The sequence below is a fragment of the Anas acuta genome, chromosome Z (assembly GCF_963932015.1).
Source record: "Anas acuta chromosome Z, bAnaAcu1.1, whole genome shotgun sequence".
NCBI lineage: Eukaryota > Metazoa > Chordata > Aves > Anseriformes > Anatidae > Anas > Anas acuta.
Window position 1 is genome coordinate 38,572,885 of NC_089017.1, and position 16,246 is coordinate 38,589,130.

Genomic DNA, 16,246 nt, shown 5'->3' on the forward strand with positions numbered 1-16,246 from the left:
TACTAGTCAGTTATGCAACCTTCCAGTTCATCTTATGTTTTTGCAACACAAAAACAACGCAAAAATAGAAAACTCTTCTTTTCTCCCCCCAAAGCAGCAAAGACCACTAGACTTTACAGAAGTAAATTAAATGGTTCACACCTTGCCCCTTTTAGGGGAAGTTTCTTGTGGCACTTCAGCGTCATCAGGGGGGTTATGCTGCCAAACCACAGCATCATTCTCAACTTCTTTAATATGAAAATTAGTTAATTTGTTTAATGAGAATCCTTCAATCTAGAAGAAATAGGAAAAGCAACACAAGTTAACATTACATGAATTTAAACCATTTCCCATATAGTAGTAAGCCAAAATACAACAAAGTTTAAAAATAGGTATTTCAGGCCCTAGAAAGTATCCCAGCCTGCTTCTCTCTTCTCCCTAAACTTCTCTACAAAAAATCTCTCAAGGACACAGTGCTTTTGGAAGGGTATCCATATTTCACTGAACCTTGTCTTGGCACACTGTACAATAAATACATATATTTTAATTGTATGGTCATATACTATAGGGCTTTTCTCCCATTTGGTGCACAGTGTGAAGAAACTTTAGGAATGAGTCAATCACATAGCAAAAGAAATCATTAACTGCAAGGCCCATGTAATTGCTCATGGAAACTAGAACATGCACACTGAATATTAACAGGTGACTGTACAAATCAAAATGCATGCCATGGGTACAAACAGCTGAATGATGTCCTGGAAAACCGGATGTTGTCCCTAATAGCACTCCTAATATTAGGATGCATCTCAGGCTTTTAAATCAAGAAATACATGCTTTAAACCCCTAGTCTGATCCCATGGACCAATGTGCTAATGGACTAAGCTAATGTGCTCCCGAACTGTGGTCTACACATTCTTCACTGGAAGTGAATATAATTTAACATTATATGTTAAAGTCCAAGACACTGGTTTGGGATATAGCTATATGAATTCAGAATTCTCAAGAGTATGGAAGAAAGGCTGAAGAAATGAGGAAGTGGGTTGTTATGAATTGCATTATTCAATGGCCTACTCTCCTTACTCACTAAAGGGTCAAAAGTAGTACTTAATTCAGTGACTATGGTTGTGAACTGCATCCTTGCAGCCAAGTACATAAAGGTTAAGTGTAGCATGGCTGAAATCACACTCTTTCTGAGTTCCAGCAGAAATGATTGGTGTATGGTTTGTTCAGTATAGCAAAAAGCTGACAGGTTATACCATCACCAAAAGTGAAAAGGATTGTCCTCTCATTCACAATATTCAGTTTATTAATATACATACCCAAGATCCCAAGTAGACAGGTAGAAAAGGCTCTTTCCTCTGTTGCAGAAAGAAGATGACCATTAATGCAAACACATAAGGTGACAAACCTCCTTCTTCAGGACGATCAACGCAGCACAACTGTAAAAATATATTGTGTGGTCACTGATGTTTCAAGAGACAACTTGCAAAATCTCATTTTAATTCCTGTTCAGAAGTCTGCCACAGTACACACACGAAGGTATCTCTGACCTTGTCTTGTGAGACATGAACATTCACGTCCTCCACTTAAGCGGAGGAGTCATAACATTACCGGAGTGATAACATTACTACAAACTTCTCAGCTAAGAGTTCTGGTGTGCAAATATACAGCAGAGTCAGAATACAGACTGGCAAAACAGCACACTGAACATTTTCAAAATGATGACTTGTTTTACATTGATACAACTGAAGTTCAAATGATTTTCTACGTTTTTGTAAGTCATATTTTAACTGCTCTCACATAAAATCTTGAAAAAGAAAGGTTTTAATCTACGTATGGAAACAAACAGCTTTCCTTTCTTTTTTTTTTTTTTTCATGGTGGATTACGTTTATATGAAAGTACTAATTCCACTTCATATACATTCTGGTGTTGGTAACGCAGAAGAGCAGGACACTTATAGCCTTGCATGCCAGTAACTGAATCTGAAAATTCCACTTCTGAAATTTACTGGAACATTATAAAACAACAAGGTATAACTTATAGTTTATAAAAGAATATATATGCCTTTTCCAACTCTACGAACATTTCCACAATTGTTTTCTAAACCGTATGTACAGTCTCACCAGCACAGTACCAACCTTCATTCAATATTTTCACAGGAGGGGGAATAAAAATAACGCTTACCTTTGCCCAGTACCTGAAGGCAATCACTAAAGATACAACAGAAGGTTCCAGTTTTCCAAGTGTAGCCAAATGGTTTGTTGTCAGATAAGCATTATCATTCCCTGCACTTACTTTACAAATAAGGCCACTAAAAAACAGAGAAAAAAAGTAAAGATATTGAAGGTATTGTAAGAATGGTAGGTTAGAAGACATCTCACAAAACATTGTAGAAGGTGGTTGCCATGAAAAGATTTAACAGCCTTTCCAAGACAGCTTGTCTACATTAAAAGAACCACAGAAAACCAATTTATGACTAGATTGAAAATATATGCATTGTAACTTTCTGTGAAAGTGTGTTCAAGTACAATTCAAACTTAAGTATGTTTCTAGTGACATCAATTCTAATTATATTAATTCAATTAAAAAAAAAAAAAACACAAAAACTTAAAGTACCAATTTCCTTTATGAATCAAAAACATGTTCCCCACATGACACCCATCACAGAACAGTTTCTACGCTGTTTCCACAGAACAAGAAATGCTTTCAAACAGTGAGATCAAAGTAGAAGCAAGTAACAGATTATATACCTGTACCAGCAAGTATTTACAGAATGTTGCATAAATCTTAAGTGATATCAAGTACATGGGCAAAATAAAATTTGTGAAATACTAGTGAGGTTAAGCAAGCTGATCTTGCCCTTAAAGAAAACCTGAATTTAATGAAGTTTCTAAGTTATCTAGAAGGCAGCAAAGGAACTCCTGTTAAGAATTTATCCCAAATGGAGCAGTAAAGGCATATGCTGGAAACCGTAATGGTTGAAAGGACTGAGAAATATTCAGCTGAGGCCAGAACAACCCTTACACTCTTATTCTAGACTAGGAATGACTTGCCCATGAGTGTTAGTTTATGTTTCAAGATCAATGTAACTGTAATAATTTAGTACTGAAATGTCATTTGTCAGATGTTGGTACACACAATTTATGTAGTAATATACTATTAGAATACACGAAGTGACAACAGAGACCTTTGCTTTTCTCTGCACACCACCACTGGTATTCTAGTATGGAAATCCGCATCAACTTCAATAAATGATTCTAGGGAGGAAAAAAAGAGAAAAAAAACACATTAACTATGGTACTGACAGAAAATAACATTGAATCATAGAATGGTTTAGGTTGGGAGGGACGTTAAAGGTCACCCAGTTCCAACCCCTGCCATGGGCAGGGACACCTCCCACCAGACCAGGTTGCCCAAAGCCCCATCCAGCCCGGCCTTGAACACTTGCAGGGATGGGGCATCCACAGCTTCTCCGGGAAACACGTTCCACTTCCTCATCATACTCTGAGTAAAGAATGTCTTCCTTGTTTCTAATCTAAATCTACCCTTTTTTAGTTTAAATCCTTTACTCCTTGAATCAATACAATCGCTGACAAGGAGTCCCTCCCCACCTTCCTGTAGGCTCCCTTTAGGTACTGGCAGGCTGTTACAAGGTCTCCCCCAGAGCCTTCTCTTCTCCAGGCTGAACAACCCCAACTCCCTCAGCCTGTCTTCGTAAGATAGGTGCTCCAGCTCTCTAAGCATCCTTGTGGCCCTCCTTTGGGCCTGCTCTAACAGGTCCATGCCCTTCTTGTGCTGGGGGCCCCAGAGCTGAATTCAGCGCTCTAGGTGGGGTCTCACGAGAGCAGAGCAGAGGGGCACAATCACCTCCCTCACCCTGCTGGCCATGCTGCTTTTGGTGCAGCCCAGGATGCGGTTGGTTTACTAGGCTGCAAGTGCACCTTGCCAGCTCACATTGAGCTTCTCATCAACCAACACTCCCAGGTCCCTGATCGCAGGGCTGCTCTCAATCCATTCTCTACCCAGCCTGTATTTGTGCAAATATGTTGACCTGGATGCAACTAGAGAAGTGCAGCTATTTTCTGACATTTAATTTCTTAATTACCTCAAAATTCATGATTTTATTAACTCAGCCAAGAATGCAGTTTATCAGATCTGATAATCATTCACTACTTTAAAGCAAGTTTTTCAAATGCAATAGTAAGAGTGTGGTCTATAATAAGCATTTTCTCAAATAGCAACTCTTAAGAAAAAATGAACTTTTCAAAACTAATACATATAGTAGGTATATTTAAGCAGGTATACTCTGATTAAGTACTATTTGAAACTTAGGCAGGTTAAATTCCTGAACAACTTCAGTAATACAGGCATACAGACAGACCAATGGTATCTGTAAACAACGTTAGTGCAAAAGATGAAAGAAATAGTGTTACCTTAGTATTAGGTGGAAATAAAGCAATGAATCTTATTTTCTCTGGTAATCTAGTGTTGCTTTATGCAAGTATTAGAACAGGCTTCCTAACAAGAAGTCATGTCTCCCTGCTATGCTTCTACTCCCTTTGACTCCCCCTATTCTTTATATAGCTTTCCAAATATAATTCAGCTTCATTTTTTTTTCTTAACACCAAGAAGCACAAATGCAACTGCAGTCCTTCCAGTTGAAGTAATATTGATCCAAACTGGACTTATTACTTGATACCTCACTGTTTCACTGGATCAAGTGCAGAAGAAACAATAAAATATTTAGATACCCAACTTAAGAACTGTGAAACTGAAATCTTCTTGTTCCCGTCTAGCCACCAGGACACATGATCTCTTTGAAAATACCTTGCTTTTGCCACTGAGCTAACTCAAATGCCTAATACTCTGTCCCTGTATCTCTTGACTCATAGAAAAAGTCTTTGGACTATATATTAAAGAAAACATTGTGTGCTTTCAGAACATATTAGAGATTGTAAGTTCCTCTATTCTTCCATGCTGGTTGAGAAATAAATAACCCCATCCTCAAAGGCTGTAACAGTCTACTCATCAGAGAAGAACATGTACATAAAATGGCTGGGGAGGGAGGTTGTGAGGAATGAAAAAATCTAGGTCAGAAAATACATGCATGTTTATTGTACTTGTTTGGAACCATAAAGTCTGATTTCTCATCTGTGGACACAAAGCAAGGCAAAAAAGTCAAAAAGTTACTTGTCAAAATCTGTATTTAAAAGGACAAAATTTCTTTCCCATCTTTTGATTTTTTGCCTCGGTATGTCCTAATTGGTTTGAGTGCATTTTTTAAGATCTTAAATGTTACTTGCCTTTATTAGTACACACAATTGTATTAATTACCTGAAAAAACAGGTGTACATTAGATCACGACATTAATAGTCATGCAGTTATAAGAAAACAGACCACAATAAACATGGTCTGATGACAAGTTAGAAAATCCCAGGCTACTTTAGGTACTATATATAGTTAATAGCTGTCTCAGGAAAGAGATGCAGCACATTCCACCTTCTTCCCTTGTAACACAGAAGAAAATGTCTCATTAGGAATTTCCGGTATCAACAGAAATGATGGTACTCCAGAAGTCATAAAACTGGCTATAGATGCAAGCGTAAGTTTTGCTTGCAATGATGTAGTATTTTCTGCAATATTTTTCAGTTTCAAATTATTTTTAAAAACCTCACAGTCACATGGTATACCTGTTCAAGCAGGAGAGGGACTTTGTCAGGGAATGTAGTGATAGGACAAGGAAAAATAGTTTTAAATTAAAGAATGGTAGATTTACATTAGATATCAGGAAGGAATTCTTTAGTATAAGGATAGTGAGGCAGTGGAACAGGTTGTCCAGAGAAGCTGTGGATGCCCCATCCCTGGAAGTGCATAAGGCCAGATTGGATGGGACCTTTGGGCAACTTGGTCTAGCAGAAGATGTCCCTGCCCTTGACAGGAGGGTAATGGAATGAGATGATCTTTAACGCCCCTTCCAGTACAAACCATTCTATGATTCCATCTTTGAGATGACATTCAACACTACTAAGCAATAATAGTTTAATTGAATTGAAAAGGAAGCAATTTTTTCTTACCACTGTTCTGCAGACTTTCTTGAACAAGTAAGAGAACATCTGGTTGACTCATCTGTGAACAGAAGTAATAAAGCTGTTTTCACTGCTGTGAAAAAGGTGATTTTCTACAATTCAAAAAGAACTGTAAAACATTGCCTCTAGGACAGTTCCATTTTTCTTCCAGAGAGGGGAAGCAATGGGGAAACAGTAAGAGCAACTGAGAAGAACCTGCTCTTCTTAATTATCATCAAAGTATATCAGAAAGAAGATAAATGAAAAATGTCCTGGAGTAACTAAGTATATCTGTTCTCATCTCTATCAAAGACTCGGTTGTGAAAAAAAACAAAAAACAAAAACACAATGAAAAATACTGTTTCAGTGTGCTTAAATATAATTGCCTTCTGACAGTAGTGGACCTCATGTAAGAGATTAAAATCACAGCTTTTATATGTATTCTATGAACTTGGATCATTCTTTTCTCCATTACATTTCAATGTTTGTTTCTCTGAGGAAATGCAAGATTTTAGCTATGAGGCTGTCAAACCAGAAATGAGCTTAAGCATGGAAGCATAAGGTTTTCACCATCCTGAATTTCTTTCAAAGTTTCAAGCACAAAAATATACAGAAACAATGAGCATAACAAATGAATACTTTACATTAGCTCACAAACAAGTGATGTAAAATAGTTTCATGGCTCAAAAATAATGTAGCAATCAAATTCTAATGCATGTAGTATAGTACAGAAGCAAGATCATCCATTTAATTCAGTTTTAAAAGAAGACAATTAACTTGACCTTTCCCACCGGACTGCTAGGAGTCCGGATGTTTTAGCAGATTTCAGATTTTTAGAAGGAAGATGTGATAAAGCACAAAGTCATGTTACAATACTTGACCAATACTGGCCCTATGCAGCAAGGGATGTTATTTTAAGACAGTATTGATGTGGTAGCTCTGTTTTTCCCAATGCTTTTTCATAAGAAGTTCTATTACCACTTTGTAATTTATATTTAAACTACACTCAAAGGTGCAAAGCACTCCCACAGATTTAATGAAATAGTCTTACTTACACTGGCAGGAAACTGGATATCTATGTTTATGTCTGAAGTTTTGAAACCAAATCCGCTACAGGAGGAGCCATACAATCTTAATGAGCATTCTGCAATGAAAAAGATTTATAATACATTTATTCTACACCCAATTTTAAGTCTGTAGCTACTTTACAACATTACCAATAGATCTTACACCTACTTCTGGTTTTAATAATCACAAGAACTCAAGAAGAATCTTCCAATAGAACAGAGGTCAGTTAATAAATTGTACCTCTCATTCTGTAGCTAGTAAAGGCCTACCATGAAGATCAAATGCTCCTCACGTCCTGCTCATCTTTACTTTTTACTACAGGTCTGTTTGGGTCATGAGCACCACTTAATTCTGATATGAGACTACGTTGCCACTTCATATTGATTAACATATTAGAAACCAAATATAGTGTTTTAGTATTCAAATAGTCAAGGCTTTTAATTAAGTCTTCACCTTTCTGATTTTTTTAGAATTGACATAGCTGGCTGTTGTGGTTTTACCCGGCTGGCAGCTAAACACCACACAGCCGTTTGCTCACTCTCCCCCCTCCCTCTCTGGGATGGGGGAGAGAAATGGGAAAGTGAAGCCTGTGAGTTGAGATAAAGACAGTTTATTAGGACAGGAAAATAATAATAACAATAATAATAATGATGATGATAATAGTACTACTACTCCTAATGTGTACGAAACAAGCGATGCACAATGCAATTGCTCACCACCTGCTGACCGATGCCCAGCCTAACCCTGAGCAGTCTGGCCCTCCTCCCTGCGGCTAGCCACCCCTATATATTGTTCAGCATGACCCCATACGGTATGGAATACCCCTTCAGCCAGTTTGGGTCAGCTGTCCTGGGTCTGTCCCCTCCCAGCTCTTGCTGCACCCCCAGCCTGCCCGCTGGCAGGACAGAGAGAGAATCTGGAAAGTCCTTGGCTTGGTGTAAGCACTGCTCTGCAACAATTTAAACACCAGCGTGTTATCAGCACTCTTCTCATTCTAATCCAAAACTTAGCACCCTACCAGCTACGAGAAAGAAAATTAAATCTGCCCTAACTGAAACCAGGACACTAGCATTTAGAACAGATCACAAATAATACCTGGCAATTTTTGATGAAGCACATCTTCCATCACTGTTTTAATGTTGAGCCTTTCTTCTAAATCTTCATTACTTAAGCCAAACTCCTGTACTACATTTTCAATGGCAACACCAATAGCTTTAATCTGTGAAGCTGTTGGAGGAGGCAGGGTGCTCAGCATCTGTTCCTCTTGCTTTTCCTTTAAAGATAATAAGACTAATGTTTTAATGATTCTGGTCAGTAGCTTAATGCACTAGAATGAATGTATACAACTCATCTCAATTAACACTAACACAGGTTTTCAATACAGTGGAAGTAACTGAAAGGAAGAATTAACAAAAGAGAAAACGTAGCAGGGATAAAAAAATACATATTCCAGAAGGCTTCAGTAACATGCAGTGTGTGTGTGTGTGTGTGTGTGTAGATACACGTAGTTATATGAAACATAAAAAAGATCATCGACCCTTTCATCACCTATGAAGAAAGGGTAGAAGTTAATGAGGAAGAAGCAGTAAACCTGAATAAGATAGTTGTCTACTCCAAGCTGAGAAAGTAAAATGAACATCAGATATTATTGATGATCTGGATGAGGGGATCGAGGGCACCCTCAGTAAGTTCGCAGATGACACCAAGTTAGGTGCGTGTGTCGATCTGCTTGAGGGTAGGAAGGCTCTGCAGGAGGATCTGGATAGGCTGCACCGATGGGCTGAGGTCAACTGCATGAAGTTCAACAAGGCCAAGTGCCGGGTCCTGCACCTGGGGCACAACAACCCCAAGCAGAGCTACAGGCTGGAAGATGAGTGGTTGGAAAGCTGCCTGGCGGAGAAGGACCTGGCAGTGATGGTTGACAGTTGGCTGAATATGAGCCAGCAGTGTGCTCAGGTGGCCAAGAAGGCCAACAGCATCCTGGCTTGTATCAGAAACAATGTGGCCAGCAGGTCTAGGGAAGTGATTGACCCCCTGTACTCGGCTCTGGTGAGGCCGCACCTTGAGTTCCGTGCTCAGTTTTGGGCCCCTCACTACAAGGACATGGAGGTGCTCGAAAGAGTCCAGAGAAGGGCGACGAAGCTGGTGAGGGGTCTGGAGAACAAGTCCGACGAGGAGCAGCCGACAGAGCTGGGTTTGTTCAGCCTGGAGAAAAGGAGGCTCAGGGATGACCTTATCGCTCTCTACAGATACCTTAAAGGAGGCTGTAGCGAGGTGGGGGTTGGTCTGTTCTCCCACGTGCCTGGTGACAGGACGAGGGGGAATGGGCTAAAGTTGCGCCAGGGGTGTTTTAGGTTGGATATTAGGAAGAACTTCTTTACTGAGAGGGTTGTTAGGCATTGGAATGGGGAGTGAGGAAAGTGGTGGAGTCACCATCCCTGGAGGTCTTTAAAAGATGTTTAGATGTTGAACTTAGCAATATGGTTTAGTGGAGGACTTAGTGTTAGGTCAGAGGTTGGACTCGATGATCTTGAGGTCTCTTCCAACCTAGAAATTCTGTGATTCTGTGATCATCTTGTTCCAAGCCCCCTGCAGGGACACCTCCCAATAAATCAGGTGAATAAACATAACTAATCCACAAGTAAAACAAGAGAATTGCAGAAGAGTTAGTTGTTACAGCTGTTTACCATACTTAAACCACTGGTACCAAATATTACTGAGTGACACTTTAAATGAGAACTTTCTTTAATAACAGACATGAAAAAGCACAAATTAAATTCCAAAGGTGAAGGTGGAAGCAGAGTCCAGGTTCCAAATTTACTTTTTTTACCAGCATCACTATTTGAATGCTTTCAAGGAGCTTCAAATACAGAAAAAAATAAATGAGGATTATTTTGGATAATGCAGTTTCATTGTTATTAGCAAAGTGATGACAGTTTCATAGATCTGCATTTTATGTTTCTGCTACTGTCCTTAACTCACCTTTATGCTTTTCTTGTGTCTCTTTTCCTTAATATGCTTATGAGCAAAAGCCACTGACTCAATCAAAACATCACACAACTTGCAGGCATATTTTGCTGATGGATAGCTTCGAGGTTGCTAAAATAAAGACAGTAAAAAAAAAAACACACACAAAAAAACTTAAAATATAGATTAACATTACCTTCATCTTATTCAATCCCTTGCTGAGTGATTGTAACGCTGAAATCCAGGAACACTCTAGCTGTTCCAACTGTGTCATTACAATCATAAAATTTGAATATCAGATACAATGCCAGAAGAACAGTGCTACTGGGTCAAACAAGACCAACATCTTGCTTTTGTGTTTAGAAAAAAACCAACACATGGCAGAATATAGAATATACTATTATTTTCTTCTGATACACTGCCCCAGTCTCTAGGGAACTAATGCTAATTGATGAACTAAAGGAGCAGCCTTTTTTGTGCTCATCTTGCTGCCAAATCACAACTTAGTTGGTAAAAAACACAGGAGAACCTGCCTTCTCTTGACAAGTCATTAACAGTATCAATTTAGTCAGTTACATCAATTATATAATGACTTTCTAGCTAGAGTCAGAGAAATTGCTCAAAGTGTATCCTCTACATCTTAATTCCAAGATTAAAAAATTAAGAAACAACAATATAGGTAAAGACAGTGACACCTTCTTCAGTCTGTAAATGCAGTCTCGCTTCAAGCGTTCTTCAGCTTGTTGCAACCCTAGAAGCTCTTTTGCTGACAGCTGAGGTTCATCTATAACTGGACCATCCACTTCATCATCATGATCACACTCATCTTTTCTAGTTCTTCTTGACCTCCTTGTTTTCTTCAGTTTCTTCATTTCTTAGAAAGAGTTATGAAAGTAAACATGTCAAATAACTTCAAAATAAAACATTTTAGGTTTTGTTTAATTTTCACTCTATGTCTGTGAGAGCCAAGGTTTTATTGTTGTAAAACAAATCATCTACCCTGCACAGTACCATAATCTGTTCCATGCATGTCTAGTATTGCTAGCAAGAGTGTATAGCTATGTCAAAACCTATAGTACTATAGTATCTCTGTTTTGAGCTGCCATGAAACACTAGTTTGTCTCACTGAAAATGGCCAGCAACCTTATTTATATGATTTTGTTAAAACTGGCAAAAAAAAATAAAAAGTTAAATGCAATAGATTTCACTGTCTACTTGGAACGTATCTATATGTCATTATAAAGAAAAGATAGAATATAGTCAAAGGCTTCAGGATTCCTTGTGAGGCTTAGGTATACGTACAAACTATAAAGTGAAGCAACCCATAGGCCACTAAGGCTATCATGGATTTAGTGACTGTAGGCCAATATGAATAATTTCTAAGAGCTAACTGCACTACGATATAGCAGTAGTAGGCTAGCTGACATAATTTATTATCGCCAGTAGTACCTGTCTCTTAATGTGTACTTGCCTTTCAATTAAACCAACACATTGATCGCTATTGCCTTCACGTTATTAAGTAGACAAATAAAAAAAACACAGTAGTAATACTTTTTGGCTACACATCAATAAATAATGAACTGGCTAAGTATTCATACACGTTGCTTAATAAAGCTACATAACTTGCACAACAAACATGGCTAGAAAGCTTGTTTACAGCAAAAGTTCTGTATCTAAGGACTGCAAATACCACTTCTTTTAAGCTTTGTAATTATTTTGAAGCAGAAGTTTCTACTAGAACTTAGGAATGAATACGTATAGGCTGGATTTTCATGGATATTCATTTTAGATTGCGTCCTAGCTGTTCAAATGAAAGGTATCTACACAGAATGTGCAGATGCATGGAATTTCCAAAGTTCCCTGCTTCTGAGAAAGTTTACGTAACTTACCTAAACTCTAAAACCATTGTTATACCATGAGGTTTTCGTTTATAATAATTAGAAAAATAAATGACAAAACATAACTGGTCTACCAAATGTATCTGGAGTTCTTCCCTGTGACCACAATTTTTATCTCTTAATAACTGGCAGAAAAACACTGCAGTTGTGAATCTTCAACCATTTTTTTTGATTCAGTTCACTGAACAGCATGCGTGTATTACTGTTGTAAACAGGAACAGGGCAAGAACAGTAATATAATTCCTTTTGGCAGCAGAAGCTTATGCTGGAATAAATATGTCATGGGGATAGTACTCTCCAAAGCAAGTTCCAAAGAACAGAATAAGCTGGTCTTAATTTAATAAATCCCTTTCATTTTCTGTACTGAGTCTTGCTAAAACTCCTATGACCCACAACATTTGACTACTTTTTTTCTGATCAATTCAGACATAAATTGTAGAAAAGAGTGTATTAAATAAACATCTTTGCAGGAGTGCGTGACAACTACCTACGTATCATTTTCCTCTGTAAGCACTAAGTAGCTTTAAAAACCTTGACCCTGAGCACCACACCCAACCTTTCTTTATTAATTTTATCTAGAGAAATTTCTCCTGGTTTACTTATAGGACTGGCATACAAGTGTTGAGAGTACTACTAGCAGCATCTACCAACTGCCTTTCCCATAACTGCAGGAACCGATCAACATTTTTAGTAAATAAATCAGAAGGACTCGAAGTACTTTCTCCTCAAAAAATCCATGTTTACTGCTACTCATTTCTTTGCTACCTTCCAAATACTTACAGTAGGTTACAATATTTCTTGCACAATAGATTCCCCAAATTAAAGTTGCACACCATTTTTAATTGAATTTTTAAGAGATACTTGCCCTTTCCTACTTGCCAGTAACCCCCTCATTCTGAGTAAAGTCTTAAGTGTGATTGTCACATTCCAAAAATCTTTTTCAGCAAGTTCATGAAGTTTCAAGGGAATACAGTTCAGTAAACACAACAAAATTGAAAATAAACTTGAGAAAGTATTCTACTCTGCTCTTTCCATCTAAGATGACAAGTGTACAATTAACAAGGTTGACAGTGTACAATTAATTTCTAACAATGAAAGACACTGGGCACCAGCTCACCGTTTTTTTTTGTTTGTTTGTTTGTTTTTTTACAATTGATACCAACGGAAAGGACAATTAATTCCTGGACATCTTTGCATCAACCAGCAATACTTTTCCTTCTCAGAAGGAGGGCAGATCAATAACTGTTTTGACCATTACACTTCACCAAAATAAGAGAGAGTTCTTTTTAACAGGAAGTCCCCTATTAATAGCACCCCTGGTGTACTAGTCTCTCATTCTTCTCACCGCTCTGGTCCACTGACACTCCCTTCTGATACTCATGTTCAGTGCAGATGTGATGGTATCGATTACTTTATCCCCACTCCAGCCTGTCCTCCTCTTCATTTCAGTACTTAGAGTTTGTACTCTCAATATTAGTATCAGTTACCCCAGCTAAGTTTAATATACACAGAGAATAATTGTTTTTGTTCTTGATGTACCACTGTTTCTTGCTCACATCAACACCTATGTTGCATTGCTTTCAGTCTTCATTAAGATGTGTTTTTATGGACCTCCTTGGTAGTGCCAAAATCTTATCCTGCAGCAACTTAACTGAAAAATCCCTTATTGGCCTTGACAGATTCAATCAAATTTTAACAGAGAAACTGCAAACAGGGATAACACACAGATGCTGCAATCTAACTCCTACCATTTAAAAGCTAATTTAACAAGTCAACACAATTTATAAAACAAGTTCTGTATGATACACTGTGTCAATTCATTTAAAGTGCTCCAGTACACTTCAGTCAATTTGCAATATATGACAGAACAGAAATAACTTTTGTGTTAAAGGTGATTATTGACATTTTACTTTTTCAGTAACACATACAAAAAGCTACAGTACAGCTATGTAAAAATAAACAAATATGTTGATTACCAGGGTTTCCTTTCTGCATCTCTGGAACGTCTTCATTTGTTAAGTCTTTCTGAAGTTGTCGTCTTACATTTCTGTTTCCTGCACCTTCAACCTCATGATAAGAGTCCTTTCTTGTCCTGCTGTGCATGGGGATCCATGCTACAGATCTGTACTCTCTCCAGCTGTCAGAAGTACCACGGTGGTCATCAGATATCCACTTCTTTATTTGGTCTTTTTGGGTATCGCTGAACTTCAATCCTTGACTGTGAGTTATGTTTTTAAGTGAATGTGGGCTACTCAAAATATTACGTGGCCCTCGCCTAGGACTATTTCCATAATGACCTGGTGTTCCCCTCTTCTTTTGCATGCTGATATCCATTTTATTGCTATGGCCAGTCCCATATTCATCCATGGCTTGGCAGTCTTTCTGTAATGGACTTCCTTTTAATTCTTCTTCACACATTTCTGGTTTCTTATCTTGTTTGGCAAAGGGAGGTTTTGCAGCATCTCCCATGGTTATTGCTATTCAATGTAGTGATTCACAGCTAGAAATTAAAAAGTTAAAAACAGTATTTTAAAAATAATCAACCAATAAACATAAGCGCCCTGGTTATTATTTGTTATTAACAACCAAAGCTGTGGTTCTATAATACCATAAAGGCAAGCAAGTCTTGCTGGAAAGCAAAATTTGTTCCCATCAAAATCATAGAGGTTTCTTGTCTTAACATGTTTAAAACCCGCATCTGGTTGTCCCTCACCGCAGAGACAGCCCATGGCTTTTTTGCTTAGGAAGCCCTTGATGCATTTCAGACAGATAAACACTTCTCAGAGTCCACACCAGTCTCATCTCAGTACAGCAACACTTTGAAAGGATCACTGAAAAGGCTTTGGCATGTGTAGAATGTATGTAGAAGGCAATAAAGAGGATGTCCTAACAGCCAGTTTACATCAACAAATTTCTCTTCCCCTACTGTCAATACTATTCACCTTGTTCAGGATGACAATTGTGATCAGAGGTGTTGCTTAACTCCTGCAACCTGCCTGTAGAGCAAAGATCACATGACGATTAAGAAACAATCCTGCACTGCCCAACGCACTTTGCACTTTTTAGCTAGCTGGCCAGTCAGAGGTTTCATGTCATTGGCCACTAAGTATGCCTATTTTGTAGTAGTGGAGTATTATCTGAAACAAATAATATCTGCGTTACCAATTAGCTCCCCAGACGTGGTCATGCCTGTGCTCTTACTGTAAATACTTACAGAGCTGCAACTCGAGCTGCAAGGTAGTTCGAGCCTGCGTGGACCTTGAAAGTGGGCACTACCTGGGAGATCCCAGCCAAGCACCAGAGGCAGTGCTTACACCTACACTGAACACCGGGTTGTTTAACTACCGCCACACAGAACCAAGCCAGAAAAAAAAAAAAAAATAAATCAAAATAAGATGTATGAGCTTGAACTGCAGCGAAAGCTACAGAGAAGCACTTGAGATGCTTGTGTTGGCTTTGATATGGGAGCACAGTGCTTGATGGTGCTGATTTTTATTCTATTTTTTTTAAATTTTGCAGGCCCCGAAGGCGCCCTCAGGGGCACCAGCGTCTGCTTCCTACAGGCTTGGCTCTCACACAGAGGAGCTCTGCTCTCACCTCACGCCTGTCCCGGGGGGGCCGAGCTCCCACCCCGCGGCGCCTCACCAGGGGGACGCCGCCATCCCGCCCAACGGCGGCAACGGCAGAACACAACGGCCGCCACCTCACCCCAAGGCCGCCCCCCCACCCGCCGAGGCGCGCCCGGCGCTGACAGGGCCCGGCCCGCAGCGCCTCAACGGCCGCAGCCCGGGCACCCGCCCCGCGGCAGGGCCCCGGCCCCGGCCCCGTCCCCAGCCCCGTCCCGTCCCCGCTCGGCGCCCCCCGCCGCGCACTCACCGGCCGCGCGTCCCCTACGGCCGCCCCGCCATCAGGCCGCGGCGGAAGAGCCGCCGGTCCCGCAGCGCCGCCGTCCGCGCGGCCCTTCCGGCAGCACGGCCCCGCCTCACGCCCGCTGCCAGCGCCGGGGCGGGGCGGGGCGGGGAGGGCTGTCCGCCATGACGGGGCCCTGCTGAGGCAAAAGGGTGTTGGTGCTGTGCCCTGGGTGGTTTCCTGGTAGTAGAAGGGTGAATGCGGTGGCATGGGCGGTCACGGTGGCTGTTGAAGAAGAACGTGAAGCAGTGGGCATTTCCACACCACAAGGAACTGAATCCGACCCCGTGTAACCCGTGTGGCTCATCGGGCTCGCCACCCCAGTAGAAATACCTGACATGCTAAACAAGTTGCTCATG

The 16,246-nt window shown here is 39.9% G+C and overlaps 1 protein-coding gene across 4 annotated transcripts in view; it reads right to left on the reverse strand.

The window, feature by feature from the left end:
- Nucleotides 1–16,009, reverse strand: part of TUT7 (terminal uridylyl transferase 7) — a 33,756-nt gene extending 17,747 nt beyond the window's left edge. For 3 of the 4 annotated variants that reach the window (XM_068666336.1, XM_068666337.1, XM_068666334.1), the window contains exons 1-11: nucleotides 15,855–16,009; nucleotides 13,955–14,478; nucleotides 10,776–10,954; nucleotides 10,096–10,212; nucleotides 8,209–8,386; nucleotides 7,101–7,189; nucleotides 6,055–6,106; nucleotides 3,168–3,237; nucleotides 2,165–2,291; nucleotides 1,299–1,418; nucleotides 142–273 (exon numbers count right to left, since the gene is read on the reverse strand). In XM_068666336.1, coding sequence (XP_068522437.1) covers nucleotides 142–273; nucleotides 1,299–1,418; nucleotides 2,165–2,291; nucleotides 3,168–3,237; nucleotides 6,055–6,106; nucleotides 7,101–7,189; nucleotides 8,209–8,386; nucleotides 10,096–10,212; nucleotides 10,776–10,954; nucleotides 13,955–14,447 — 1,557 coding nt within the window. In that variant the 5' untranslated portion in view covers nucleotides 14,448–14,478; nucleotides 15,855–16,009. Of the gene's footprint in view, nucleotides 1–141; nucleotides 274–1,298; nucleotides 1,419–2,164; nucleotides 2,292–3,167; nucleotides 3,238–6,054; nucleotides 6,107–7,100; nucleotides 7,190–8,208; nucleotides 8,387–10,095; nucleotides 10,213–10,775; nucleotides 10,955–13,954; nucleotides 14,479–14,920; nucleotides 14,940–15,854 lie in introns of those variants that run through there. The other variant, XM_068666335.1, reaches the window with a different exon arrangement.
- Between the last annotated feature and the right edge of the window lie 237 nt (nucleotides 16,010–16,246).